General features: G+C 39.5%; 2 protein-coding genes across 9 annotated transcripts in view; both read right to left on the reverse strand.

The window, feature by feature from the left end:
* Nucleotides 1-742: 742 nt before the first annotated feature.
* Nucleotides 743-16,612, reverse strand: mybpha (myosin binding protein Ha). 4 transcript variants are annotated; one of them, XM_078797672.1, is made up of 14 exons: nucleotides 16,443-16,612; nucleotides 15,691-15,955; nucleotides 14,734-14,784; nucleotides 14,547-14,603; nucleotides 13,863-13,997; nucleotides 13,365-13,532; nucleotides 7,682-7,770; nucleotides 7,405-7,600; nucleotides 6,227-6,366; nucleotides 5,712-5,871; nucleotides 5,488-5,624; nucleotides 2,864-3,050; nucleotides 1,915-1,977; nucleotides 743-958 (listed from the first exon to the last, which is right to left on the reverse strand). In XM_078797672.1, the coding sequence occupies exons 2-13, from the start codon at nucleotides 15,809-15,811 to the stop codon at nucleotides 1,937-1,939; spliced, it is 1,482 nt and encodes a 493-aa protein (XP_078653798.1). In that variant the 5' UTR covers nucleotides 15,812-15,955; nucleotides 16,443-16,612; the 3' UTR covers nucleotides 743-958; nucleotides 1,915-1,936. The 4 variants fall into 4 exon arrangements, with proteins under 4 accessions (XP_078653798.1, XP_078653797.1, XP_078653795.1 ...); XM_078797671.1 differs by having other exon boundaries at nucleotides 5,488-5,871; nucleotides 14,547-14,600; XM_078797669.1 differs by having other exon boundaries at nucleotides 5,488-5,871.
* Nucleotides 16,613-16,845: 233 nt separating this feature from the next.
* The window catches only part of LOC131136692 (neuron navigator 1-like), a 53,342-nt gene continuing 42,221 nt past the window's right edge, over nucleotides 16,846-27,966 (reverse strand). For all 5 annotated transcript variants that reach the window (XM_078798261.1, XM_078798259.1, XM_078798262.1 and 2 more), the window contains 16 exons: nucleotides 26,481-26,564; nucleotides 24,681-24,789; nucleotides 24,485-24,606; nucleotides 24,243-24,412; nucleotides 24,007-24,169; nucleotides 23,747-23,939; nucleotides 22,832-22,920; nucleotides 22,654-22,752; nucleotides 22,401-22,572; nucleotides 21,335-21,600; nucleotides 21,106-21,257; nucleotides 19,076-19,147; nucleotides 18,790-18,995; nucleotides 18,597-18,715; nucleotides 18,344-18,532; nucleotides 16,846-18,259 (listed from right to left, as the gene is read on the reverse strand). In XM_078798261.1, the coding sequence (XP_078654387.1) occupies nucleotides 18,173-18,259; nucleotides 18,344-18,532; nucleotides 18,597-18,715; nucleotides 18,790-18,995; nucleotides 19,076-19,147; nucleotides 21,106-21,257; nucleotides 21,335-21,600; nucleotides 22,401-22,572; nucleotides 22,654-22,752; nucleotides 22,832-22,920; nucleotides 23,747-23,939; nucleotides 24,007-24,169; nucleotides 24,243-24,412; nucleotides 24,485-24,606; nucleotides 24,681-24,789; nucleotides 26,481-26,564 (2,292 nt within the window). In that variant the 3' untranslated portion in view covers nucleotides 16,846-18,172. The remainder of the gene's footprint in view (nucleotides 18,260-18,343; nucleotides 18,533-18,596; nucleotides 18,716-18,789; nucleotides 18,996-19,075; nucleotides 19,148-21,105; nucleotides 21,258-21,334; nucleotides 21,601-22,400; nucleotides 22,573-22,653; nucleotides 22,753-22,831; nucleotides 22,921-23,746; nucleotides 23,940-24,006; nucleotides 24,170-24,242; nucleotides 24,413-24,484; nucleotides 24,607-24,680; nucleotides 24,790-26,480; nucleotides 26,565-27,966) is intronic.

The following is a 27,966-nucleotide window of genomic DNA, read 5'->3' on the forward strand; positions in this document are numbered from 1 at the left end:
GTCAAGTCGGTGATAAGTAAACGATGAAAATATCAACGGGAGTGTCGTGAAGTATTAAGAGCTAAGAATTAAGCTGAACAAAAGACCGCATGAACATTTGAAGTATACAAAAATGGCGACCAGAGGAACGCCGGCATTAATGGCGCCACAGCTCATTTTCGACGGAAAAGATTCGACATGATGGAAGAAAAGCCCTCCAAATATTGAAAGAACATTATTCTGGGAAAAAAAGCCAAGAGTAATAAGCCTATACACGTCATTGACCAAGATAAAACACTTGCTGACTAGTGGCGTGTCAGTCAAAAGAAGTAGTTCTTTTTTGTGAACGGAATGAACAAGCTCACCGATGGTGTCGGTCAATCTCTCAGTCTCTGTCCTTCAGGGCTAACAACCAATTGACCGAAATGAACGGATCTTTTTACTGAGTTGAACCGTAATTATCCGGTTCACTGAAATGAACGGTTTTGCCCACCACTAGTAGCTGAAAAAGCCACCAACAACGTTAAAACTGAGATATTGACATGTTGTATATATCTGTGTTAGCGCCGCAAGGACACTGCTTGTTAAAGTCGAGTTGTTAAAAAACTGGTTTTAACTGGTTGTTAAAAAAAAAAAGTGGAGTGGGGGTGTTGAACATTGCAAAAGGACAAAGCAGCTTTTCATTCATGGCTTCGGTTAATATGACAAGACAAGAAATAAATGCATTGTGAAATAGAAAAACGCGAGTTGTGAAGTTGTCCAAAGATTTGACTATTTTATTGAGCGTTACAAATGACAGCATAACAACCTGATAATGGCAGAAATATCATTGTGCATTCAAGCTGAAGTTGGACAAACTAGAATAATAATCAACATTCAGCAAAATGAGACTGCGGTGGTGTGGATGGAGAGTTTTTCTTCATTTTCATGTAAACGCTGTTGCATAACCTTTTTCCTGTCAGTCACCCTTCCCAGCACCCTAAAAAAAAGATTAAAAATAATAAATTTTTTGAAAAGCAAGCTTAACTGAACAAAATATGTACACAACAAAGATGATTGATGATTGACTACACTGCTGATGGGGATGGGGAAAAAAAAATCCAAACTATTCCTTTAAATGTTATAATTTTAACAATGGCAAAATTTCAGATAAGGAAGTTTGCGCATTTGGAAGCAAATCCTGAAAGAAGTTTGGGATGAATGCTTGGTTTAAGAGAGGCTCCCTGTGACGCAGCAGTGAGCCGGACTTCCTTATATGGGCATGCCAAGGTACACCTACCCACTATCCTGCTCAGCTGCACTCTTTTGTGGAAGATTTGACAGTGTTTATGTTGTGTAAGTAAGCGGTTGTTTGTGTAGCATTATAGAGTGTGCATACAGGGAGCTTCTATACATAGTATATATAGTTACCATTTTATTGGCTAGCTAATGTGGATACTGTGTGTCACAGTGTCGGAGTGCAGCACTGACATCATCCCGCACCCCCACCATAAACCCCTTCCTGACCCAAAGGTTCTCCTTGACTAATCCCTTGTTTTCACCTTGAGAGACCACACCAAGTCCAGCTTGAGGGTCCACAGGATACCATACCGAGAGGCACACTGTTAATCATGTCATCCAGAGGCTGCGGTTCACACGTGGAATGACGGCGCTCCTTTTGTAATGTGATCTGACCGCACGCGTGCAGATGGAAATACAGGTGTGAACGCATCCCGACACACTGAGGATGCATTCAAGATCAGTCATGGAGTGATTAACCCTTAGATGCATGAGTGAGTGGACCCTACACTCTTCCATAAGTGGGTCAAAAATGACCCATACTAGAATCAATTTTGCTTTGGGGGAAGGCAGAGATCTTATCTGGCTTACAGCCATGCCCATATAAGGAAGTCTGCGCTATTGTGTATTACACAAATCATTCATTTCCGACCTTACCTCTGAAGGTTTAAGTGTTGCTTCATTTGCCCTTCTCCTTGTCAGCCTCCGCCAGAATAACTTCTGTTATGAAAAGAAACAGCATTTTAGTATATTTGGAATTTGGTTTAAAATATCATATGATGTGGTTTTCTTAACCCTTAGATGCATAAGTGGGGCAAAAATGACCCGGTCAGGTTGTTTTCTTGAAATATCTTTGTAATAAATTTTTTTTTTATAATTTCATATTCCAGGTATTCCTCAAAAACATGTTGATATCATGACATTCACATTTTTAACTTACCTTTTATACATTTTAAGAAATTTTTGTTTTTGTGTTACTAACAAAACCTTCCATAAGTGGGTCAAAAATGACCCGGTCAGGTTGTTTTCTTGAAATATCTTTGTAATTAAATTTTTTTTTATCATTTCATATTCCAGGTATTCCTCAAAAAACATGTTTTTGATATCATGCCATTCACATTTTTAACTTTTATACATTTTAAGAAATTTTTGTTTTTGTGTTACTACCCCAACCTTCCATAAGTGGGTCAAAAATGACCCGGTCAGGTTGTTTTCTTGAAATATCTTTGTAATGAAAATTTTTCATCATTTCATATTCCAGGGGTTCCTCAAAAAAATGTTTTTGATATCAAGCCATCACATTTTCAACGTACCTTTTATACATTTTAAGAAATTTTAGTTTTTGTGTTACTACCCCAACCTTCCATAAGTGGGTCAAAAATGACCTGCATGCATTTTCTATGGAATCCAATAGGAACCTTTGATTCTTATCAACTCCTAAATATAATACTAAATATCATACAAGTGATTATTCCTAACCAAAATGGCCAAATTGGTATAAAAAGGCATTGATTCTAGTATTGGTAATTTTTGAGCCACTTATGGAAGAGTGTAGGGTCCAGTCACTCGTGCATCCAAGGGTTAATTGACTTTTCTTTGCACGTACGTTTGACCTCCAGCTTGCAGGAGACGGTGGCTTCTCCTTGCTCGTTCTTCGCTCTGCACGTGTAGACTCCCCCATCAAAGCTGCAAGGCTTGCGGATCTCCAGGGAGCAAATTCCCTGGTTGGAGATCTGACGAAACTTGGGGTCATCACCAATGACCATCTTGTTTTTAAGCCACTCGATCTTAGGCTGAGAAGAAAGAACAAGAGTTAATTTATGAACTCCCTGTCGGGATCTTACCCGACCAGTCGCCCCAGGAGCCCCATCAGTCCTTGGAGAGGGTTACTGTCCAGTACAGTGGGAGTAACTTGAAACTGTTCTTGACACCAGGAATGTACCACTCTGCATTTCCGTGTGCATTTTCTACTGGAAAGTCATAGTCGGGCTTCATGCATATTCAATTACAGCACAGCTGTCCCAAAAGGCTACAAAACATCTATTCATATTACAATTTATATTCATGCTGGACAATAATGCTGTCCTCCATACTTTCTGATCCTACTGTATGTCCACCAAGAGAAGATAACATTATTTTGAATGCAAATAGCAACACATGCTAGTCAAATGTTAGTCCAAATAAGCACATTTTTAGCTCTAAAGAAAAGTAGTTTGGAAAATAACACCAAAAAAAATATGGAGCTACGACCCTTGACCCCGGCTTTCTGCAGCATGTGGCACTGGTGGTCATTAGTGGGAATCCCGCTGTGACTGGCGGAGCGCTGACGAGGAACACGTACGTACAGGCTCAACCTTTGACCTTAGCTACCGCTGCCATCTTGGTTCTAATATCTGTTATAATCTAGAGCACACGTGTCAAACTCAGGCCCGGGAGCCAAGAAATTGAATACAGGAATGAAAAATAAATAACATTTCCGCATTTGGAAGTTTGGGATCGGTTTACTATGACTTCACAGTGACCGTTGTGAGAAGAATTTCTTCTACGGTTTAAGTACAAGCTAAGAGGGACCAACCAAAACAGACCAAATCCAAGGAAATACAGCTGGGAATACGTAGGTGCCGATTCTGGAAGATCTGCTGGTTATTGTGTGTCGTTGCTCTATACGAGTCCACCACTCAATACAATAATAAGTAAATCTATTTAAACATCAAACCGCATAAAATAAATTAAATTGAATTAAAAATTAGTTTGCCCACCCCTGAGCTAGCGTTTTCAGAGAGCATTTACAGAGCGTGCTAGGAAATTCGCCATCAGGCACTGATAACCGTGCGACAGCGTAGTGACAAAAATAGCACCCCCCCCCCTTAGTAAAGTAACATCTCCACTTAACCATGACAGGACAACAAAGTATTCTGTTATCATTATGTTGTCCCTGCTGAGCTTCCAACACACTCTGACTCCATCTTTGTCGTAAGATAGGAGACCAGGCCTCTATATGCTTGGGTGGGATACTACTACACCAAATGTGGCCCGCAGGACACTAGTTTGAGGCCCCCGCCTTGATATGAAAGTTTAATGTTTGATATGGATGCTGTATGGTATCATGTACCCAGAAAAAATTATTACGTTTGATTCATGTTCATGTTAAAGGTTAAATAACTGTTAATAGTTATCCTCCCTATCCGTGTGGAAGTGGTAAGTTTTTGGCTATTTAAGTTGAAAGGAAATAACTTGGAGGCTACCGTTTAGGTGGCTAGCTCTCTAGTTAGCGAGTTAGCATGTGTCTCAAGACCCTGCAGTTGCGCAATATGTTGTAAATAAAAAGAGTATAAATGTGACTATAGTCGTGTTTTGTCATGTCTACAGGGTTCTAATAATGCTTTGTTCATTTTAATCTGAAAAAAATCATTTTTTCTACCCACCAACTATATGTGGTTTCTTAAGTTTTTATTATTATTATTCTATTTATTTATTACTGATTGATTTTCTTTATTCTTGATTTGTTTATTTATTTTTCATCTTATTTTGTGGAGAAAAATAAAAATTAAGATATTTGAGAACAGTGGAATGTTTTATCAGTGCTTTTATTCTAGAAAATCGGAACGAAAGCACTGAAAAAGTTTGTATATTTTTGTTTTTAATAAATGCGTTTTTTGGGTTTTTTTTTTGGAAAACCTGATGCGGCCCAGTCTCACCCAGACCCTAGCTCCAGTGGCCCCCAAGTAAATTGAGTTTGAGACCCCTGATTTAGACATTCATAGATGTTTTGTTTCAGGGGTGTGACTCGTTACTCTGGTCCTTTAACCAAAACACAGCAATCCACCTTAATCCAAGCTTGTACTGGTCTGGCTATGTTTCCTAAACACCCGGGTCAACACCAGACCCAGCTCCCTGTTCCATACTGGATTTGGGTTTTCCGATTTGATTTGCCTGAATCCGTGGTGAAAAGCCAAGGACAAATAATCAGTCATGGACTTTTTTCCCCATCAATCACAATCCTGATGGGAAACATGGACACATAAGCAGCATAAGCAACAAAACAAAAGAGACATTTTACGCAGGATGAGACAAAATATTGGGAAAAGCATGCCTAGTAGATGACCACAATATATCCCACTGGGCATCCTGCGTTTAAAACCTCAACAACAGCTCCCATATAATTCTATGTGATGATGAAATGACATGAGGATAGAATGGAACGACAGACTTGGTTAGAGGCTGACTGACCTTGGGACATCCACGGACGGAGCATAGAAGCTTGGTGGTGTATCCAACAGTAGCCGCCCGGTCATTGAGCGGTGTGGTGAATTTGGGCGCCTCGCTGAAGTCGTGCTCCGGGTACTCTGGTGGCTTGTACACAATACCTGTGAAAATATCAATACAATACGAGTACAGACCCTTGACCACATGGAAAAATAATATACCTTCTGGAACAAAATGGGAATATGTACCTGTCTTCTGGATTGTAGCCACGTCCTTTGTGATGGCACTCAACTCACTGACACCCACTTTGTTCACGGAAAAAACTCTGAAGGAATACGAGTTTCCCATGATGAGGTCAGAGACGGTGGCAGAAAGCCTGTGGTAGTGTTCCAGCACCGTGAACCAGTCCTGGGGGGCGGGATGACGTGGAGTCATTACATCAACACACTTCCAATGAGGGGCTGCACGGTGTTCAAGTGGTTAGCGCACAGACCTCACAGCTAGAAGACCCGAGTTCAATCCCACCCTCTGTGTGGAGTTTGCATGTTCTCCCCGTGCATGTGTGGGTTTTCTCCGGGTACTCCGGTTTCCTCCCACATTCCAAAAACATGCTAGTTTAATTAGCGACTCCAAATTGTCCATAGGTATGAATGTGAGTGTGAATGGTTGTTTGTCTATATGTTTGCAGATATGTCAGATATGACATCATTACTATTATCTTGCAACAGGAAGTAACAATAGCAAGTCACGTGTGAGCTCATACCCCAGTCTTCCTGTCCGCCTTCTGGACTATGTACCCAGTGATCTCTGCGTTGCCGTTGTCCTTGGGAGGCGTCCATTCCAGTGCGGCATTGAAGCCCCAGCAGTCCACCAGCTTAACGCTAGCAGGAGGACCAGGCAGCTCTGTGGGTTGAGAATACAAAGTATATTGGGGCGGGGGGGCATTATGACAGGGGGTCATGAAGGTTTGGGAACCACTGGTTTAGCATATTGCCGAGATCTACAGTACAGTCTAGGACAGGGGTCTCAAACACGCGGCCCGCGGGCCAAATGTGGCCTGCAGGACACTAGTTTGAGGCCCCCGCCTTGATATGAAAGTTTATTGTCAGTGCGGCCCGCGCAAGTTTGGTATGGATGCTGTATGGTATCATGTACCCAGAAAAAATTATTACGTTTGATTCATGTTCATGTTAAAGGTTAAATAACTGTTAATAGTTATCCTCCCTATCCGTGTGGAAGTGGTAAGTTTTTGGCTATTTAAGTTGAAAGGAAATAACTTGAAGGCTACCGTTTAGGTGGCTAGCTCTCTAGTTTGCGAGTTAGCATGTGTTTCAAGACCCTGCAGTTGCGCAATATGTTGTAAATAAAAAGAGTATAAATGTGACTATAGTCGTGTTTTGTCATGTCTACAGGGCTCTAATAATGCTTTGTTCATTTTAATCTGAAAAAAATCATTTGTCTACCCACCAACTAGTATATGTGGTTTCTTAAGTTTTTATTATTATTATTATATTTATTTATTACTGATTGATTGATTTTCTTTATTCTTGATTTGTTTATTTATTTTTCATCTTATTTTGTGTAGAAAAATAAAAAGTAAGATATTTGAGAACAGTGGAATGTTTTATCAGAGCTTTTATTGTAGAAAATCGAATTAATTTTTCAGTTTTTAATAAATGCGTTTTTTTTGAAAACCTGATGCGGCCCAGTCCCACCCAGACCCTAGCTCCAGTGGCTCCCAAGTAAATTGAGTTTGAGACCCCTGGTCTAGGACAATGGACGCTGTTGTTAGCAGTGTTAGCAATGTATATTAGCAAGTGTGTTGTTACTTTTGGAACAAACCAAGTCATGTGACATTTATGTACGTGTGTTAACAAGTCCCAGTATGTCAATGTGTGAATTTGCCAATGCGCCAACGTGTGTGCACCGTGTGTACCTCACCGACAATCTGAAGGGTGATGGCGGCTTTGTCTTCAAAGCTGTCCACCTTAACAGTCATCTCGTAAACACCCGAGTCCTCCCTCTGGGAACCACGAATAAATAGGATGCTGTCCTTGTCAGTGTTCCTGATGTTGACCCTCTTGGGGCTCAAAGGCTGACCGTCCTTCAGCCAGGACACCGCAGGTTTGGGCTTTCCCTAAATGTACGGATAAACAAAATGAATTAAAACATGTCGGGTAATTAATTACAGTATTTTCAGTGTGAAATTTAAGCTCACAAGGAACGGGATGACCAGGTTGATTTGCTCTCCGACTTGTTTGACAAAGCGGTTGCGGAGATTGCGAGGCACTTTGATTTTTGGACGTGCTGCAAGACAAAGTCGAGTTTATCTTCTGCTCATTTATCATCACACTCCGCTTGTCCCATCAGCGATAGCTAATGTGTGAGTCAACCAGAGGTGAGGTGTATTTTTACAGCGAGGGTGATAGTACGCACTCACGTAACAGTTCCACACATTCTATTTACATCGCTTGAAGGAGTCTTTCTCTTCAGGGGTCAAATCAATCTCCTCCATGCAACCTCCTCCCTCTGATGTATTCGTTCCTGATCCTATCCATCCTGGTCACTCCCATAAGAACTTCAGCATCCTCATCTCTGCTACCTCCACTTCCCAACCATCTCAGTCTGGTCTCTGTGACTTCATCTCCAAGGCCTCTAACATGTAATGTCCCTCCTTGATGTACTCCTTCCTGATCCTATCCATCCTGGTCACTCCCATAAGAACTTCAGCATCCTCATCTCTGCTACCTCCACTTCCCAACCATCTCAGTCTGGTCTCTCTGACTTCATCTCCAAGGCCTCTAACATGTAATGTCCCTCCTTGATGTACTCCTTCCTGATCCTATCCATCCTGGTCACTCCCATAAGAACTTCAGCATCCTCATCTCTGCTACCTCCACTTCCCAACCATCTCAGTCTGGTCTCTCTGACTTCATCTCCAAGGCCTCTAACATGTAATGTCCCTCCTTGATGTACTCCTTCCTGATCCTATCCATCCTGGTCACTCTCATAAGAACTTCAGCATCCTCATCTCTGCTACCTCCACTTCCCAACCATCTCAGTCTGGTCTCTGTGACTTCATCTCCAAGGCCTCTAACATGTAATGTCCCTCCTTGATGTACTCCTTCCTGATCCTATCCATCCCGGTCACTCCCAATGTGAACCTCAGCATCCTCAACTCTGCTACCTCCAGTTCTGCCTCAGTGGCACTGTCTCTAGACCGAACAACATGGCCGTAACCAGCAGAAGCATGATATTTATAATAAAGTATTTAATATACTGTAATGCCTTGAAAAGAACTGTTTTAAATCGTCAAAATATGACAAGATAATGTCATTAACTATTACACGTTATCGTCAGTGTACGTGTACATATGCTAAAGCATCACAGCATGTTTATCAAACCATGCATCCTTGTTCGAGGTTTTCTTTAGATGGCTTCACAGCCGAAATATGTGCATCCCAAAAAAAAAGAAAATATATGTTCATGTTTCATATTAGGATTGCGAATGATGGGCAAAATTCAATGCAGTTCCCCTTTAAGAGAGTGTTTTCAAATGTGGAAGGGCAAAAAAAGAAGATGCAAATTTACCACATCCACACCAAACGGGAGGGGGAGTTTTCAGTATGTCTTGTCGGACATGCTATGTTAAGGTAATCTAATCTAATGTCACGTCTCATCAGCGCAACATTAGTAACACCTAGTGGCCTGAATACTACATATAACTTGCCTACATGTAACATTCCATTTGCCTCCGCTTATCCGGGTCAGGGTAATGGGGGCAGCAGTCTCAGCAGGGAAGCCCAGACTTCCCTGTCCCAGGCCACCTCTTCCAGCTCCACCGGAAAAACAGCTGTGGGACATAATCCCTCCACCAGTCTCCAGCCAGGAGTAGGAAGAAGCAAAGCTTATTAAAGCCTACACCTCCATCTGGTACTTTTACAATCAGTAACTGTTACATTTGTTCACTTCCTGCTTTCCTAATATAACTTAGTTTTTTTTTTATTATTTTTTTATTTTTATTATTATTATTTTTTTATTTTTATTTATTTTGGTATAGATTAGATTACAATTGAGTGCATCCCATAATCAGTTCCCAGTTCCACATGTCCAAAAGGAGTAGGAAGAAGCAAAGCTTATTAAATCCTACCCCTCCATCTGTTACTTTTACAATCAGTAACTGTTACATTTGTTCACTTCCTGCTTTCCTAATATAATTTATGTTTTTTTTAATTTATTTTTTTATTTTTATTATTTTTTTATTTTTATTTATTTTGGTATAGATTAGATTACAATTGAGTGGATCCCATAATCAGTTCCCAGTTCCACATGTCCAAAAGGAGTAGGAAGAAGCAAAGCTTATTAAATCCTACCTTTCCATCTGGTAGTTTTACAATTAGTAACTGTTTATTTGTTCACTTCCTGCTTTCCTAATATAATTTAAGTTTTTTTTATTTAGTTATTTTTATTATTTTTTTGTTCACTTCCTGCTTTCCATAATACAGTTGAAGGTTTTTTTTTTTTAAATAATGTACCTCGTATGAGGTGATATGACGTTAGACGTATGGCGTTTTTTATCACTTTAACGCAATTACTCCAAAAAAACGTATTTGATGATCACTGCACTAATGCAAAGTGGAGTACTTTGTCAGAGAAGATGACCCTGCTGTAAGTCGGACAGCTCTCAAAATAGTTTTGGAAATGAGACAGACCTAAATGACACCAGCATTTGATCCCTGCTGTCATTCAAATACAGCGGGAGGACGATGTCATCACTTTTCCCTCACTCAAGTGATGTCATGGAGAGTTACACAAAACTGCTGTGACTGTGAGACGTTGAACTGATTGTGGTTTAGTTGTACATCGCCCGATGACTTGGTTTAGGCCGACAGCGTCCCTTCCGTGTTTTACATAAGCAGCACATTGGTTGACAAGATATATAAAACTAGCGACTTCTGGCTCCTTGTGTCCTCCGACCTGTCAACATCTTGTCCATCCGACTCCTTCTAGCGTCTCAGTTGAATCTCACACAATTCCTGACAACAATTTGGCTCATCTGTCGGACTCATGCCCCCCCCCTTTCCTGCTACGGAATCAGCTTCTGAAACCACAACCACGAGGTCCAACTCCACTTTTGGATCTAACACAAATCCCTGCACTTCAACCAACTTCCTAACGTTCACGAGATGTGTTTCAATGTGTCTCAATCAGAAGTTTCAGTGTATGTAGAACATATAGATTCGATGAAATGAAGTACTTGTACTTGTGACCGATGTGCGGTGAGGACAGCGTCGCTCAAGCACAGCTGAATTTAACTCCCACAAGCCGCCCGCAATCCATCAATTAGGCTCGTGTTTCGGGGCAGGCCTAGTGGCAGGACTGCATCTGTCCACTAAAAAGTTCCTGTTTGTTTGCAGATACCCGAACCCCAAACAGGAAATATATACGCTCAGAGACGGTGAGCTGTCCTTCAGTGGGACAAGTTAATGCGGCCGTCGCTTAACTGACCGCACATCCCACGGAAATGATCTGGCGGGAATAGCGTGTTAAAATGCGGTGAGATTTCGGAGGGCCGGGGATCATCAGTCAAAACGGGATCTGTTTCGGAATCGGCATAAAACCCTGATCGAGTCATGCCGGTTACGAACGCGGAGGCAAAAATTGTGGTGTGAAATGTAATCCTAAACCAAAACAAACGCTGACCGGAGCAGATGCTAACCGATGTTCCACTGTATGCTAACGAGCGCCTTCAATAGAAAGTCAATGACGGTAAAAGAAAGTGGTTAATTAATTGACAATAAAAGCACAAATACAGCGGATTTCCGAAAACAACAGATGGAATGATACAGCGCTCTGCAAGAAGCAATGAAGTCTGTAAAATTAAATAATTTTTAAAAAAAATTCAAAAAATTGTTGCAACTATAATGATGAAAATGGTAATATTAATGATGATTATAATAATGGGGATAACAATAACAATAATAATGGTAATAGTGATAAAGATTATAACAATAATGATAATGATAATAATAATAATATTACAATGATAATAATAACAGGAGAAAACAAGACTGATAGTTGAATACACATGTAAATAATGGAAAGTTATATTTTGATTGATGTAAGAAATGCACTGTAATGTTTCATATATTTGCCAAAATAAAATAAAATAAAATAAAATAAAATAAAATAAAATAAAATAAAATAAAATAAAATAAAAAAGGATTAAGGATACATGACGTATTTTCCAGGCATGTTGATGTACCTCAACAATAGAAAAAAACTGTTTTTTGGGTTTTTTTTTGCATCACAATATAATATATTCATTCATTAATATATTCATATTCATTCAGGACCAGTCATCCCAACACAATTGTGGTCCCGTCTACCCCCAAAAGTCAAGAACATGCAAAGGTAACGTGCAAGTAAACCTACACTGATGTTTGGAGGTGCAAAGCACCCTGATCTGAACACATGGCATCATGAATCTAGCACATGACGAGGGTTTAAAACCATCACATTGATGACATGAACCACACTGGCTCTCCTTTATCTTAAATGCCATCTTGACACCGGGCGGAGCAAAAATTTCAACGGGATGAAAACTCCATCGCTATTAATAAGGAGACAGTATGTACGGTTACTTGTATGTTACTTAAGACAAGAGAGAAAAGTGTGATTCATTGCTAACGAAAGGTCCTGTCAGCACCATCTTGGATTAATGTACGTCCATCTGTGCGGTCCATCTCGAGCTGCAACAGCCGCCTACTAAGGCTGGGCGATATGAACCAAAAACCTGCATCCCGATATATTTAGGTTGAACGTCTATATCCGATATATATCCAGATGACATTCCTCATATTTATATATACAAGTTTGTGCCAAGTTTTAAGGTGGTGAAAATCATTTGAATGACCCGCCTCCATTCAACATTAGTATTTTCAAAAAAGGACATTCAATGAAAACTAGTATACTTTATATCAGGGGTCTTAAACACGTGGCCCGTGGGCCAAATGTGGCCCGCAGGACCCTAGTTTGAGGCCCCCGTCTTGATATGAAAGTTTAATGTTCGTGCGGCCCGCGCAAGTTTGATATGGATGCTGTATGGTATCATGTACCCAGAAAAAAATTATTACGTTTGATTCATGTTCATGTTAAAGGTTAAATAACTGTTAATAGTTATCCTCCCTATCCGTGTGGAAGTGGTAAGTTTTTGGCTATTTAAGTTGAAAGGAAATAACTTGAAGGCTACCGTTTAGGTCGCTAGCTCTCTAGTTTGCGAGTTAGCATGTGTCTCGAGACCCTGCAGTTGCGCAATATGTTGTAAATAAAAAGAGTATAAACGTGACTATAGTCGTGTTTTGTCATGTCTACAGGGCTCTAATAATGCTTTGTTCATTTTAATCTGAAAAAAATAATTTGTCTACCCACCAACTATATGTGGTTTCTTAAGTTTTTATTATTATTATTATTATATTTATTTATTACTGATTGATTGATTTTCTTTATTCTTGATTTGTTTATTTATTTTTCATCTTATTTTGTGCAGAAAAATAAAAAGCAAGATATTTGAGAACAGTGGAATGTTTTATCAGAGCTTTTCTTGTAGAAAATTGGAACCAAAGCGAAGTTTTTTTAATTTTTTTGTTTTTAATAAATGCATTTTTTTTTTCATACGTTTTATCAGAGCTTTTCTTTTAGAAAATTGGAACCAAAGCGAAGTTTTTTAAAAATTTTTGTTTTTAATAAATGCGTTTTTTTGGGGAGGAGTCTCACCCAGACCCGGGCTCCAGTGGCCCCCAAGTAAATTGAGTTTGAGACCCCTGCTTTATATAATAATATCAACTTTTCCATGCAATCCTTTCAAAATTATTGCTCAGGCATTTTTGGCTGCTACTTACCTACAACATCCCGGACTGGCACGGCCTGGGCGAGCGTGCCAGGTTCACTGCGACCGCCGGCGTTGACAGCCACCACACGCACAAGTAGCATATCACCTGCTGTCAGGTCCTTGATGCAGTAGCAGTTAGCCAGCGTCAGCTCCTGGTTAGCCACCACCCAGTCTGTTGCTGCAGGGTAACAACGGTTATGTTGTGTTATGAGGAGTAATAAATAAAATCATCAATTTATGCCACTTAGATTAATGAGTATAAATTGTTTTTACTGCCTGTCGACATGTTTACAAACAACATAAGGATGACTTCAGCAGGCATGATGAAATGTCAGGAGGCATGTTGTCATCCGAGCAAACGAGCACATCTAAATGTGGTGTCAGGAGGTACAAAGACAGCCGGCAAATTGCTGCCTGCCGCTTATGGCCCCTACGCGGCTACGAGTGGATCTGACCTCATGACACCCACGGGGGACAGGTGCGGCACGGAGTGTGTGGGCGGGTTTACTTCCATCCTTGCAGTACTCAACGGTGTATCCATCCAGGCCGGATTCCCCGATGGTGTTTGGCGTCTTCCACTTGATGGTGAGGCTGGAGTCGTTCACATCTTCTACGCATACTTCTAATGGAGCACTGGTGGGAACTGCAGATAAGCATTTCCATGAATGGGAAGAATTCGTTTTTTTTTTCAAAACATAGAAACAACTAGAGAGTGCTGAAATCCTAACATGTAAAATAATAACAAAAATACATATTTGTGTATATGGATTCATTACCTGGCGTTGTACCTAGGTACCTATTATGCTTTTCCAACTTTTCTGACTTATAAATGTTGTTAGTGTTTTATTCTCACGTTAAACGATACTAAAGCATCAGATAATGACGTTTGCATAACGAGCCCGTAAGATGTTTCGGATGTCTCTGACATCAACGCAATCCCAACTTCCTTAGATGGGCTGCAGATTGCCTGCGCTCAGTAAACGCGGACCTACGTATCCGGAAGTCCTCTGGAGCATTTGGGAGTGTACCTAGATTGAACACACCTACTTAAATTAAATAGACTTGGAAGCAGGAAGTTGGAAGGAAGCTAGGTGCAGAATCTGGAAGATCTCAAAAGCTTTCTGTGCGGGTTATTGTGTGCAGCTGCTCTATAGGAGTTCGCCTTTAGGACAACAAATGCATGCCACATTACCTGCAGGAGATGGAGGTGCTGGGGCTTCGGGTGGCTCCTCAACCTGAGCGCTTTCTGCTGGTGACGGAAAAAGCTGGATGTTACCGTTGCTATGGATACAAGCTAAAGTATGTATTGTCGATAAAGCAACGGTCACGTATTTTGTGACCTGGTGTAGAGATGCAGCCGTGTGTCTCCTCGTTTTTACCGTCAGCAGCAGGAACGTCTGCAGCAGCTGCAGCAGCATCGCATTCAGCAGCTAGCATTGAAAAGCACATCAATGAGCAGCAGCTTAGGACACTGGGAATTCCGGCATAGCCGGTAGCTAATATTTTGCACTGTTGTAAACATCCAAATAACACTATTTATTAATCCCATCTATCTATTGTGGTACAGTTTCTCACAAATGTGAGTATACCCTCATGTTTTACTACAGTATACATTCTCAATGGATATTACTAGTAGTAATGAAATTAATTAATGCTAAACCAAGCATTTCCTAGCATAAAAAATGCTAATTTAACCAAAAATAAGAATATAAGGCATTCAGAAAATGCATTCAAAGAGGTGATATGTAGCATCCTAAACTGAAACTCAACTCTGAACCCTGACATCACTTCCCCATAAAACATTTACAGCAACACACTAATCTTATTTATGTCTTAAATTTATTATTTTTTACGAGATTAGATTATGTCTACTATTGGGTAATACGGCTGTAATGGCAACTATAGGGGTTTTATTTAATGTCTACTATTTAATGTCTATTTAATGTGACTCTATGATGTTTAAATAATGTTTAAAAAACATATTTAGGGCAAACATTATAATCTATTATTAAAAATAGTGGTTAATTTGGCCTCAAAATAATGTTGATAATAATATTGTTTGTATAATAATTTGGGGGAAATGCACCGGTATTGTCTTGTGACTAAGTTAAATTTAAAAGTCTGTTTCATATGTTTTTTTCATTGTAGTTTTTTAAAAATAATGTAAAAAAAAAAATCTCATCTCGTAGACCTGTATCGTCTCGTGAACTGTCTCGAGTCTCTCGTGACAGCCTTGGTTATCGTCAAAAGTACGTCAAAGTTAAGTATTAGTACTTTAAATTACGTCAGTACAATGTTTATTCCCACTACACGACTATACTCCATTTCCACTTTACCTGGCGCGCTTCCTTCCGGATTATTCTCAGGAGGGGCGGCGGGCGGTGCTTCTCCGCCCTCGGCAGCCGATGGAGCCTCCACCGGATCGGGTTTATCACTGGGTGCGGGCTTGCCTGGCATGGTGCTGGGAGACGGCCAATCCTTAGGATGAAGGGTGTCTGGAGGGTAGGGGCTCCTTTATGATGAGGTTTGGGGGGGCCTGAGAGCGACTCCACCCATTCCCATATCCGATGGAAGAGGCGGTGGGATCGATCCAGACATCAACTGTATCAATAGCAAGGGTGGAAACAGGATTGGATCGATTCCAGCGTGATTCGATCGATATTTTTTCATTTCTCTTGTGTTTGTTTTTAAAATACCTGTTGCTGTTGTCTTTGTTGTGATATTCTTACATTAGTATACACAATAATATAGTATATAGTGTAGCCTTTGGTCGATTTTTAAATGGAAATTTCACCGAAAACACATCTCATTCATAATTGTCAGTAAAAATGTATATAAATATAAATTAAAAACAAATACAACATACATGTAGAACAATTTTTACATGATTTTTACGTTTACATGTAGTCAATATTCCGGTTTCTGGAACATTCATAACCCGTTTACATGCCTGAGCTAACGGCATTCATGCTAATTGTAAACAAACGAATCCCCATCAAAATAGCGACGCGCGGACGTCATGACACGTCATTTCCGCTTCTTCTTCCTGTATATAAAAACAACAACAGCAATATGAAAAACCCCATACCGGACCCGGGACCGGTAGTACCTCTTCGCTCCAAAAATGTACACTTATGCGTGCCGCCATGTTTTTAAATTTAATACTTCCTGTTAAAGTCCCAAGATTCATTTCGAATGGAACATGCGCAGAACACAAATCAATACTACTTTGGATTGGGAGATCCCGATTGGAAAAGGAGTAACTCAGAGCTAATATTGGGGTTGATATGAACCGGAATATGAGCATATTCAGTTTTTTCGGTTATTATCGGCTTGTTCGTACATTGGCTACGTTTACATGCAATCAAATAACCCTATAATAACCCCCCAAGACCCTGCCCATGCATATAGTAGCTCTACTAATTGTGCATAAGTTAAATTCTAGCTATTTGGCGCCCTCAAGTGGACACAAGACGTAACTGACGAGATGATGAAGAATGGCATGACTTTATTGTGTTCATAGCTCAAGTTGGACATGTGATACGCTTAAACATACGCCATAAAAACATGACTTGATCTGTTTAGAAATCAAGTTTTCCTTCTTCCTGCTGGAGGAAGTTCATCATAAACAATCAAGTCCTATTTTTCCTTTACATTTTCACCTTTTTCAGTGATTGTTGTCGCAGACGCAAGATGGCTATGTACAGTCTTTACAACAGTGATGTCATGTACAAAAGACACATCTTTACAAATATTTGTATAAGAAAAAAACAAGGTGAAAAAAAAAAGATTTTGGTAAAAAAAAATAAAAAATAAAAAAAAGATAGGTCCGATGAAAGTAAAAGCTTTGGGGAAAATAAAGGAAACGTGCATTATTATTTCATCTCAAAACATCTGCGATGTTAGCATCTTGTGAACTAGGTCCACACACACACAACCTTAGCAGCCCACTTACACACACACACACACACACACACATCTTCCACCTGAAAACAACCAAAGGTCCAATCCCCGCTTCAAATCTGTCTAATCCCGTTACCGTGACATCACACCAGGTGAAAGGAAGTGATACTGGGAAAGGTGAATTCAAGCAGCAGAAAGGTAGCTGCAAGCCAGTCGGGGGGGTGGGGAGCGTGGGGGGGGGGCTCAGGCACAGATCGATGTAGGCATTGTACTTTATATTTAGCACCTGAAAGTTTAACGTTCTTCCTTCTTGTACGTGTCAAAGAACAGTCGAGATGCGAGCTCATCCTGAAAAAAAAAAAAAAAAAAAAAAAGAGGGATCGATTCCAGTTGCTAATCTGGAGGCGAAATGAAGGTCGTTGAAGGCATAAAGAGAAGGTCGAGTAAGAAAAGACGGAAACAACGGCAACGACGGAAGCACTAGTCAGGGGTTTTGTGACTCCATGATGTGTTCGGCGTACGGAATCCGGGATATTTGCTATACAAAAATCCTACAAAATCAACATTTCCAAAGATCACAAAAAAAAGTTCTCAAAACGGCAACAGGAAGCGTCTGTTTTAACAGGTTAAATAATCCAGTATTTCCTTATCGATCTGTTCGATTCTCAATGAACTGAATTGAACCGCAAGATTCCCAAGTCCAGTTATTACAAAGAGTAAATAAAGTGCAATTTTGGCTGCTGTTGGGTAATTGTCCTTTATAAATAACGAAGGAAGTAAGCACCCGTGGTTGCGGACGGGAAAATAATCATGTTTAGAATAAGAATATTCCATATTCCTATGATAATAATTTTAAATGGATGTTCTGATCCAATCATTTGTGTGCTTTTTACAGCACATATATTTTTTTAATCCTCATAGCGTTGCTTGCAGAGTTGGATCATCTCGCTCAGGCGACTCGATGCTGTTCGCTGACTCCTGGAGCTTCAGAAGCATGATCATCTTTGAACAAGGACAGGATGAACGGAAACGATTAAATATTTTTTTAATGGTGTGGACTTCCCGTTTGAGATAAAGGACACTCACCAGTGGGTCGGAATCCAGTGTGCTGGGCGGAGGCACGTCTTTGGCGGGATTCTTCTCTTCGCTGAGCAGACTTATGCTTGGGGGAGGTAAGTGGAAGAGTTTGGATTGGTCCTGCTGTGCGCCGGGCCAAGGGAGGGTCCCTCTCACCCACTCCACCGGATCCTCCCACGCTGATTTCTGACCATGCACCTGAGCAAATAAAGCGTGTAAGAATACTGAACGATTCCGACCGTCTTGTTTCCGTAGTATTCACCTTGATTCCGTCCTTGGCTCCCTCCTGCAGGTACGGTATGATCGAGTGGTTCCACAGATCGATGAACCACTTCCTGAACTCTGGCACTGACACAGGGCACGACAAGAAGAAGCAAGGACCTAATGGAAGTGACGCTTCCTGTTAGCGCAGCGAAAACACTTCCCGTTTCTCCAAAGTATTTCCTATTTCTCACCTATAAGGAAATCGGAAGTGCTGTGTTTCTCCAGGAATGTATGAAGGTGGTACCAAAGCTGCGGGACCCAGTCCAGGACGCAGAGGAGAGCTTGATGCTGCTCCGCGTCATGCTCCCGCTTCTGGTAGGCTTCCACGACTTTACGGTGCAGGTACCTCAGGAGGAAACCGTTAGCCGGTTCCACGTTGTTGGAGAATATCACCATCCTGTGAATGTGAGGGTAAAAACGTCTTTTTAGATGTGTTGCAAATTCACTCTCACGATGTCCTCACGTGGTGGTGCTCACCTGAAGCTGAGGTGCAGTCCGTGGTTGGATGACATCTTCACGGGTTGGTTGGTGGTTCCGATGATGTAAGGACTAGAACAGCAAGAACAGCAGCATATTTTTATTGTGTTTAACTTACAAGGTGTCTATCTTACAGTTTTTCTCGATTGTTTACACACAATTTGTGATGCCTCAGGACGAGGAAGGATGAGGGCCATAATCTGTGATGGGATCAGGTCCACTTTGGTTGACCATGTGGTAAACCATGGTCCAACAATGAGGGAGGCGGGGCAAAGGGTGCAGCCAAATTTGAGCAGATACAAAGTAGCATGAAAATAGGTAAGAAATTTAGTCTTACTAGTATTAGGAAATTGTTGTACTGTAATTCAACACAGTACTCTGTGAGTACAGTATTACGGTATTGTCAGTGGACTGTTCTGAAGGACGGTAAAAAAGTAAAGTGTTTATCTTTTTATCCCTTCACAGTATTTACAATATTTCACTCTCTGTATTGCAGAGCTGTATGTGGAACTTTGTGATGAACACTTTGTACATTGTTTTTCTGTTAAAAAAAAATATATATTTCTATGTAATTTTGTGTTCTGAGTAAAAAAAAATAGAAAAAATAATTACAAAAAACAATTCTAAAATATTTTGCTATAAATGTGCACAACACAAAAAGGCCCGAGTCATGATGAATATTATTTAATCACAGTGTTTTACACTGAGCACATTAGTGTTCAACTGGTTCATAAAAAAATATATATATTTCTGTGTAATTTTGTGTTCTGAGTAAAAAAAAAACAAAAAACAATTTTAAAATATTTTGCTCGAAATGTCACACTGAACATAAAAAGGCCAGAGTCATGATGAGTATTATTTAATCACAGTGTTTTACACTGAGCACATTAGTGTTCAACTAGTTCATAAAATATATATATATATTTCTGTGTTATTTTGTGTTCTGAGTCAAAAAAACCCAAAAAAACCCAAAAAACAATTTTAAAATATTTTGCTAGAAATGTCACACTGAACACAAAAAGGCCCGAGTCATGCTGAATATTATTTAATCACAGTGTTTTACACTGAGCACATTAGTGTTCAACTGGTTCATAAAAAAATATATATTTCTTTGTAATTTTGTGTTCTGAGTAAAAAAAAATACAAAAAACCCCAAAAAACAATTCTAAAATATTTTGCTAGAAATGTCACACTGAACACAAAAAGGCCCGAGTCATGATGAATATTATTTCATCACAGTGTTTTACACTGAGCACATTAGTGTTCAACTGGTTCATAAAAATATATATATATTTCTTTGTAATTTTGTGTTCTGAGTAAAAAAAAATACAAAAAAACCCAAAAAACAATTCTAAAATATTTTGCTAGAAATGTCACACTGAACACAAAAAGGCCCGAGTCATGATGAATATTATTTCATCACAGTGTTTTACACTGAGCACATTAGTGTTCAACTGGTTCATAAAAAAATATATATTTCTTTGTAATTTTGTGTTCTGAGTAAAAAAAAACCAAAAAAACCCAAAAAACAATTTTAAAATATTTTGCTAGAAATGTCACACTGAACACAAAAAGGCCCGAGTCATGATGAATATTATTTAATCACAGTGTTTTACACTGAGCACATTAGTGTTCAACTGGTTCATAAAAATATATATATATTTCTTTGTAATTTTGTGTTCTGAGTAAAAAAAAATACAAAAAAACCCAAAAAACAATTCTAAAATATTTTGCTAGAAATGTCACACTGAACACAAAAAGGCCCGAGTCATGATGAATATTATTTAATCACAGTGTTTTACACTGGTTCATATAAATGTTTGTTCATATAGTGGTGGAGACAAAACACCATTTTGAGAAGAATGAAGACTGTTTTGGATGTAAAGTTTCATTTTGCAGGAGAATTGAGGTGTTTTCAGAAATGTGTGAGTGATTTTTGGATTTGAGTTCTGAGAATATGAGGCATCCTTTCAGAAAATGTGTTGAAACAATCGGGAAAAACTGTAACAACGATGGAGATAGAGACTCACCATTTGTGGTACTTGCAGGTGAGCGCTCCGTTGATGAGATCGGTGATGGCGCCTGCGTCACCGATATCGTCGATGATGACCACCAGCGGCAGCTCACCTCCGCTCTGTCTGTCAATCTGATTGGCTACATTGGAAAGATACGACTGCAGCTCCTACGGGAACAAATAATTGGCAACAAAAATTGTAATATTTATAACAGTTGATGCACATTAAAATATTTCCATGCTACCTTCTGAGACTGACGATGCATGTTAAAGTTGACAGCGGCGTCGCGACCGACAAGATCGGGCTCATGATCCACTTCCGGAGCGTCGTCGCGGCTACGCTGCAGGAGGTAGCGAGCCAAGCGCTGAGCCAAATAAGTCTTCCCGGTCCCGCTGGGACCAGAGAGAATCAGACGCCTGTGTTTTAGTAGCAGGCTGATGTAGTGCAGCATCATGGGCTTGGGAATAAGGGTCTCGAACACCAGGGAGTCCACACTTTGTTCTCTGAGACCTGATGAGAGACGGAAGTGGAGGGAAAAGCACTTAGATATTGCTTTTATAATAAAAACAAGAAAAATAAAATCTGTAAAGCTTTATCTAAATAAAACCACTAACTTCAACACTTAGCATAATTTCCTTAATGTATGAATATTGATGTGACAACATTGGAGTCAAGTTCATAATTTTCTGTCAATAATGCAAATTTTAAGGGTAAATGTAAGCACCGTGTAACACTAATTACATCACAATCTATAAAAACCTTTAAGAATTAAAATGCTATCATTACTCACCACTGTATAAAAGATACATAAACATAATAATATAATAAATAAAACATTTATAATACCATAAATATGTTTAAATAAAGTGTAATTTGTATAAAATACAGTTCCGGATCTTGTTTGAATGAGAATATAGCAGATTTTTTGGTCTTCAAGTCCGACTTCTCCAATGTCACTACAGGTGTGCCACAGGGTTCAATCCTGGGGCATCATAAATTTGCAGGTTTAGTGTCCACTTCCAGTGCTGTGTTGATGACACCCAACTGTAAATTTCCACTAAACCAGACGCCACCAAATCCTGGTTCACGGCAAAGTTTCTCAAAGTCAACAGTGACAAAACGGAATTTATGAAAAAAAAAAAAAAATGAAAAAAATATGAAAAAAAATGTGAATTTTTTTCTAATTTTTCACCCTCAACATCGACAGCTCCTCGGTCTTGAATTTGGTCATCATTTAAGTACACATTGTACAACAAATAAGACAATACCCCCCATGGTGGAAGTAATGATGGAGTATTTGACCCGCTAACCTTTCAAGGTGACAAAGATGCGGGTCGTACTTCCGCTGAGACACTGATAAGGCGACATCTGAGGTTTGTCCCCTCCAATCACCCTCTGCACGCCCTGCGTCAGCTGATACATGTGCAGTGACTCGCAGGACAGACCCAAGCTGGCCGTCGGGTCCACTTGAGTCAGGTACTCCTGGTGCAACAAAGATCCCGAAAATCAGCATAATGGAGAAGCCATGGAAGCAGGAGGTCACAGGAACCTGCGTCTACATACTCTGAATGTCTTGGCGATAATGGAGTCCAGATAAGCCCACTCCATTCTCTCACCAACCAGAACCGAGCCCAGGTAGTGGTCCTGCTGGGCTTTCATCTGCTAAAAAAAGAGACAGAAGGTGCAATTTCTTAGCTGATGTACCAGGAAACTGTACCAGGTCTACAGGGGTGTTATTTACCTCCGCTGGGTCTGTGATGCACACCAGCACTTGTGCACACACCTCCTCCAGCTGAGAAGATACACTTAACATGTTGCCTGGAGAAACATCTAGAAGATGTATTATAGAAACTGTATTATAGAAAGCAGGAAGTGAACAAATATACTATTTGTAATGTACATGACAGTTGTACGTGTCAATGTACTATGACAGTTACTATGGTACCCATTATGTCATTGTATGGTCATATCACCTCCTACTTCGGTACAAGGTGCATTATTAAAAAAATAAACAAAAAAAACTTAAACGGTACGTGACAAAAAATAAATAAAATTCAAAATTAAAAAAAAAAAATTCAAAATGTAAAAATGTAATTTTTTTACATTTTTACATTTAAAAATAAAATAAAATAGAGAAACAAACAACACAAAATAAAGTTGTAATTTTCAGAAGATTAGATTAGATTCCTATTTTTTTCTTTCTAGAAAAATTTATTAATTAATTTATGGCTTGTAAAATTAATTCTAGATAAATTCTAGATAATTCTAAATTCTAAATAAATAAATTCCTAGAAGATTAGCTTTTTAAAAAAATGTTCATTAAAAAAATAAAATAAAATAAAATAAAAATTCATTTAATTCAATGAAAAAATATATTAGGAAAGCAGGAAGTGAACAAATGTAACAGTTACTGATTGTAAAAGTACCAGATGGAGGGGTAGGATTCAATAAGCTTTGCTTCTTCCTACTCCTTTTGGACATGTGGAACTGGGAACTGATTATGGGATGCATTCAATTGTAATCTGATGCATGTTCAAATGAAATAAAACCATTACCATTACCATTACCATTACCATTACCATTACCATTACCATTACCATTACCATCTTTACAACGCTAGAAGATTGACTTGAAGCTCCTTTAGTTTGTCACCTACCTGATCCTTTACAATCATTCAAACTGAGGCTGAAGGACTTGGTGAGGGACATGGGCTGTCTCAGAGAAGGTCCCAGGATGGTGGCCAATCCCGATGGCTGCGAGGTGGAGGAGGAGGGGCCGGAGCCTGTGAAATGGAGCTGACCTCCGACTTTTAGATGGTCATTCTCCGCCTTCAGGCTCTCCACCGTTGACTGGAAAACACACCAGATTTGATGATGGATGTAAAGAAATGTAAGGTTATTTCGAGGAGCAACGGACCTCCATGTTGTTCATGGCGTCCCTGAGCTGCTCCAGCTGATGAGCGGAGTTTAAAGCCTCCAGGCGGATGTCTGTAAGCTCTCTCTCCTTCTCCCAGAGCTCTGAGCGCAGGTCTGATACCGCTCTTTCGTCACCGTTTCCCTCTTCTGCTGTCTCCATGATCCTGGAAGGAACGCAGAACCATCAGGATCCAAAGTTAAATTAATTCCCACTATTGATTTGAGTTAGAGTCTTACTTAATGGAGGTATTGAGAGTTGAGGGCAGGTTCTCGCAAAGATCCACTTCCTGATGAAGCATCTTTGGTGAGTTTGGAGCGGAAGAGTCCGGAGTAGCAATTTCCTCAATATCCGAGTAAGTTTTGGGGCCTTTCCTGATGCTGAAGGCCTTGTTGAAGGAACTTCTCAGCTAGAAAGACACAAAGAGAGAATGTTAGTAACAATTAAAGCTGCGTATCTCATCAGCTCCATTCCTTCTCACCCAGTTCTTTTTCTTCTTTTTCTTAGCATCCTGCTCCTTCAAGCTGCCCACACTGGACATACTGGTCAGACTGTTGAGGCTGGAGATGCTTTCACACGAGTTCTGACGTTGAATGCGAACGTCTGAGCAACAACAACAACAACACGCACAGTCAAGAAAATGCAAAAAAAAGGGACGGAATTTCCATTCTCAAAACCTTTCATGTTATCTTGGTTGTTTAGGGCTCCGTGTATGACGGCCTGGGCTTCTTCGTTCCGGGCCTTTAGGGATTCAATGGTGTCCCGCAGCTCCATCAGCTCAGTGTCCTACACGGAAGAATACGAAGAACTTAAAATGCATTTGAATGAATTATAATGGTAATGGTAATGGTTTTATTTCATTTGAACATGCATCAGATTCCAATTGAGTGCATCCCATAATCAGTTCCCAGTTCCACATGTCCAAAAGGAGTAGGAAGAAGCAAAGCTTATTAAATCCTACCCCTCCATCTAACCCTACTTTTACAATCACTAACTGTTACATTTGTTCACTTCCTGCTTTCCTAATATAATTTAATTTTTATTATTATTTTTTTAATTATTATTTTTTTTTATTTTTGTTGGTATGGATCAGATTACAATTGAGTGCATCCCATAATCAGTTCCCAGTTCCACATGTTGAAAAGGAGTGGGAAGAAGCAAAGCTTATTAAATCCTACCCCTCCATCTGGTACTTTTACAATCAGTAACTGTTACATTTGTTCACTTCCTGCTTTCCTAATATAATTTATGTTTTTTGGTTTTTGTTTTTTTTAAATATTTATTATTATTATTATTATTATTATTATTATTATTATTATTATTATTATTATTATTATTATTATTATTATTATTATTATTATTATTATTATTATTATTATTATTATTTTTGGTGTAGATTAGATTACAATTGAGTGCATCCCATAATCAGTTCCCAGTTCCACATGTCCAAAAGGAGTAGGAAGAAGCAAAGCTTATTAAATCCTACCCCTCCATTTGGCACTTTTACAATCAGTAACTGTTACATTTGTTCACTTCCTGCTTTCCTAATATAATTTAAGTTTTTTTTATTATTTTAATTATTTTTTATTTTTAATTTTTTTTTAAATTTTTTTAATTTTCTTTTTTATTTTGGTATAGATTAGATTCCAATTGAGTGCATCCCATAATCAGTTCCCAGTACCACATATCCAAAAGGAGTAGGAAGAAGCAAAACTTATTAAATCCTACTCCTCCACCTGGTACTTTTACAATCAATAACTGTTACATTTGTTCACTTCCTGCTTTCCATAATACAGTTTAAGGGTTTTTTTTGTTTTTTTTTTAAATAATGTACCTCGTACCAAAGTATGAGGTGATATGACCATACAATGACATTTTGGAATATACTCCAATCGAGTTCGAATTTCCTCAGCGGATCTCTGCGGGAGGATGAAAGTCTGATACTTTGTCGAAGAACAACGTTTGGATCCTCAAAATGTGACCGTTTCAAAAGTAGAAAGAGCAGAGCTCCATACAGAGGTGCGTATCGTGTGCACCCCAAACAGCAGGATCTGGTCCAACTCCTCAAGGTTCAAGTGACTGTACTCCCGACCGGGCTTGCACAGGTCAGTGCACCGGCACCACCGACAAAAGCAGGTTCTGGAGCGGTCTAGACGGGCCTTTCAGTGGGAGCAGCAAGGCATGAAGAGACCACGAGAGACTCCTCGGATTTAAACACACAGCGGACAGCCCCTGCAGCTCCGATGGCTTTATTTACACTAAAAGCAATACGGAGAGAGAAGAATGCCGGAATGTGATGTGCACACGCGGACTGATTGAGGCCGTAGGGAGGTTTTTCTTTCCCTGATCCCCTCCGGGGGCTTCCCTCATCCTAAGTCACATTCCTTCTTACAGTCTGTCATCAAAGTCACATCACTCCACAGCGGTGACTCCATGATGAAATGCAGCTGGAATTCATGGTTGTGTGTGTCGGGTACCTTCTGTTCATGACTTAAGGACAGACTCTGCAGGCGGGTTGTCATCACGGATAAACTTTGCTCGAAGGCGGCAACCAGGTTTGCCTGTTTGAAAAACAAAAAGGGAAATATTATTTACACAGGAACAAGAAATGCCCTTCAAGTTAAGAGTTAATGGAATTAGATGTTTTAGCTCATTGCAGTACACTGAAATTGTACAAAAGAATCTTTGGTGATACCTGTTATGTTTTCATAACAGGTATCATGTATTAAATCAGCTATAAAATACACTAAAAACAATAAGTTACCATCAAATTTCCTTTGCATGTCTTGGTTAAATATTGCTTTATAGTCATTGCTTTAAAAATATTGCTTCAAAATATTGCTTTATAGTTATATTATTATAACCGGGTCGAAACCGACCCTAATAATACAGTGGTCATAATTTCAACCAGACTATTTTAAAATGTAGTAAAAAACATTTTTTTTGTTTTATTTTGTCAAAATAGAGTTTCCTGACAAAGTCAAAAAGCCTTAATGCAATAAACAAATCTTATGTGATTCTTTTTATGCGTTAAAATGTAAAACGGGTTAACTTGTCATGTACGAAAACGTGGCTCAGAATTACTACGCTGGTCGGGCACCTGAATGCGTCACGGCAGCCGTTTAGCTTCGGGAGTTGTAGCCACACGGACTCGGTTGGATGCTATAAATAGCTTTGCTGTGCGTCTGTAAACGTGAGTAACGCTCTTTTTCTGACTTGTTTTAATGTTAGACGCTGTTTGGTCCATATTATGGTTTTATATAGTGCCGTGTGCGTTTTACATCTAACCACGAAGCTGGTTGCTAACCGCCTAGCTAGTTAGCCTCGTTAGCATCGCCACAAGATGCTAACTAATGTGTATTGTAGCAGGCCTCGTGCTTATGATTAGCTTCATTGTCGTCACTTATAGGCTTATATATAAGTGATTATATATAATATAAATGTATTTATAAGTGTTTTTGTGTGCTTATTCATAGAAAATCACACAAACCACTCACAGGAAGAAGACTCAATCTGGATGTGGACAATCCCTCCTTACGACCGAGCTCACCGGAACAGAAATGCTGTCCTGACCCGTATTACGCCCAAATAAACCCTTACTACAGAAATACTAACCAGTACTTCCTCCAATACACCCTCACAAGGTCATTCCTTCTAATGATGGCAGCATACATAATCATGCATGGCTCCATAACAGCACACATCAACTGATGTTATTGTGTTTTGTCCCCACAAGGTTCATAATACAGCCTTTGACCTTAACATAAGCACGGATCACAACCGGATTATGTTCTGGATTAATCACTGAACTACAGCAAATATTTTCACCGCATTAATGAGTTCCTTAAAGGAGAAAGGAAAGTCATCTGTGTGTTTATGTGTGCTTGGAAGTATTAAATTCCCGTATGGATAAGGAATTATATATATAATACGAGCTGACATATGAGGTATAGACACAAGTTT

The sequence above is a fragment of the Doryrhamphus excisus genome, linkage group LG17, assembly GCF_037039965.1.
Source record: "Doryrhamphus excisus strain RoL-2023G ecotype Guam linkage group LG17, RoL_Dexc_Guam_v1.1, whole genome shotgun sequence".
In the NCBI taxonomy this organism is placed as follows: Eukaryota; Metazoa; Chordata; class Actinopteri; order Syngnathiformes; family Syngnathidae; genus Doryrhamphus; species Doryrhamphus excisus.

What these genes read in the sequence shown, in the direction of transcription:
- mybpha (XM_078797669.1), bottom strand. Translation starts at nt 15,811, where the DNA reads ATGCCAGGCAAGCCCGCACCCAGTGATAAACCCGATCCGGTGGAGGCT. An exon ending in TGAGTACTGCAAGGATGGAA is followed by an intron (nt 13,533 to 13,862) that starts GTAAACCCGCCC and finishes GTTACCCTGCAG; the next exon opens with CAACAGACTGGGTGGTGGCT. An exon ending in CCGTCCGTGGATGTCCCAAG is followed by an intron (nt 3,051 to 5,487) that starts GTCAGTCAGCCT and finishes CTTTCTTCTCAG; the next exon opens with CCTAAGATCGAGTGGCTTAA.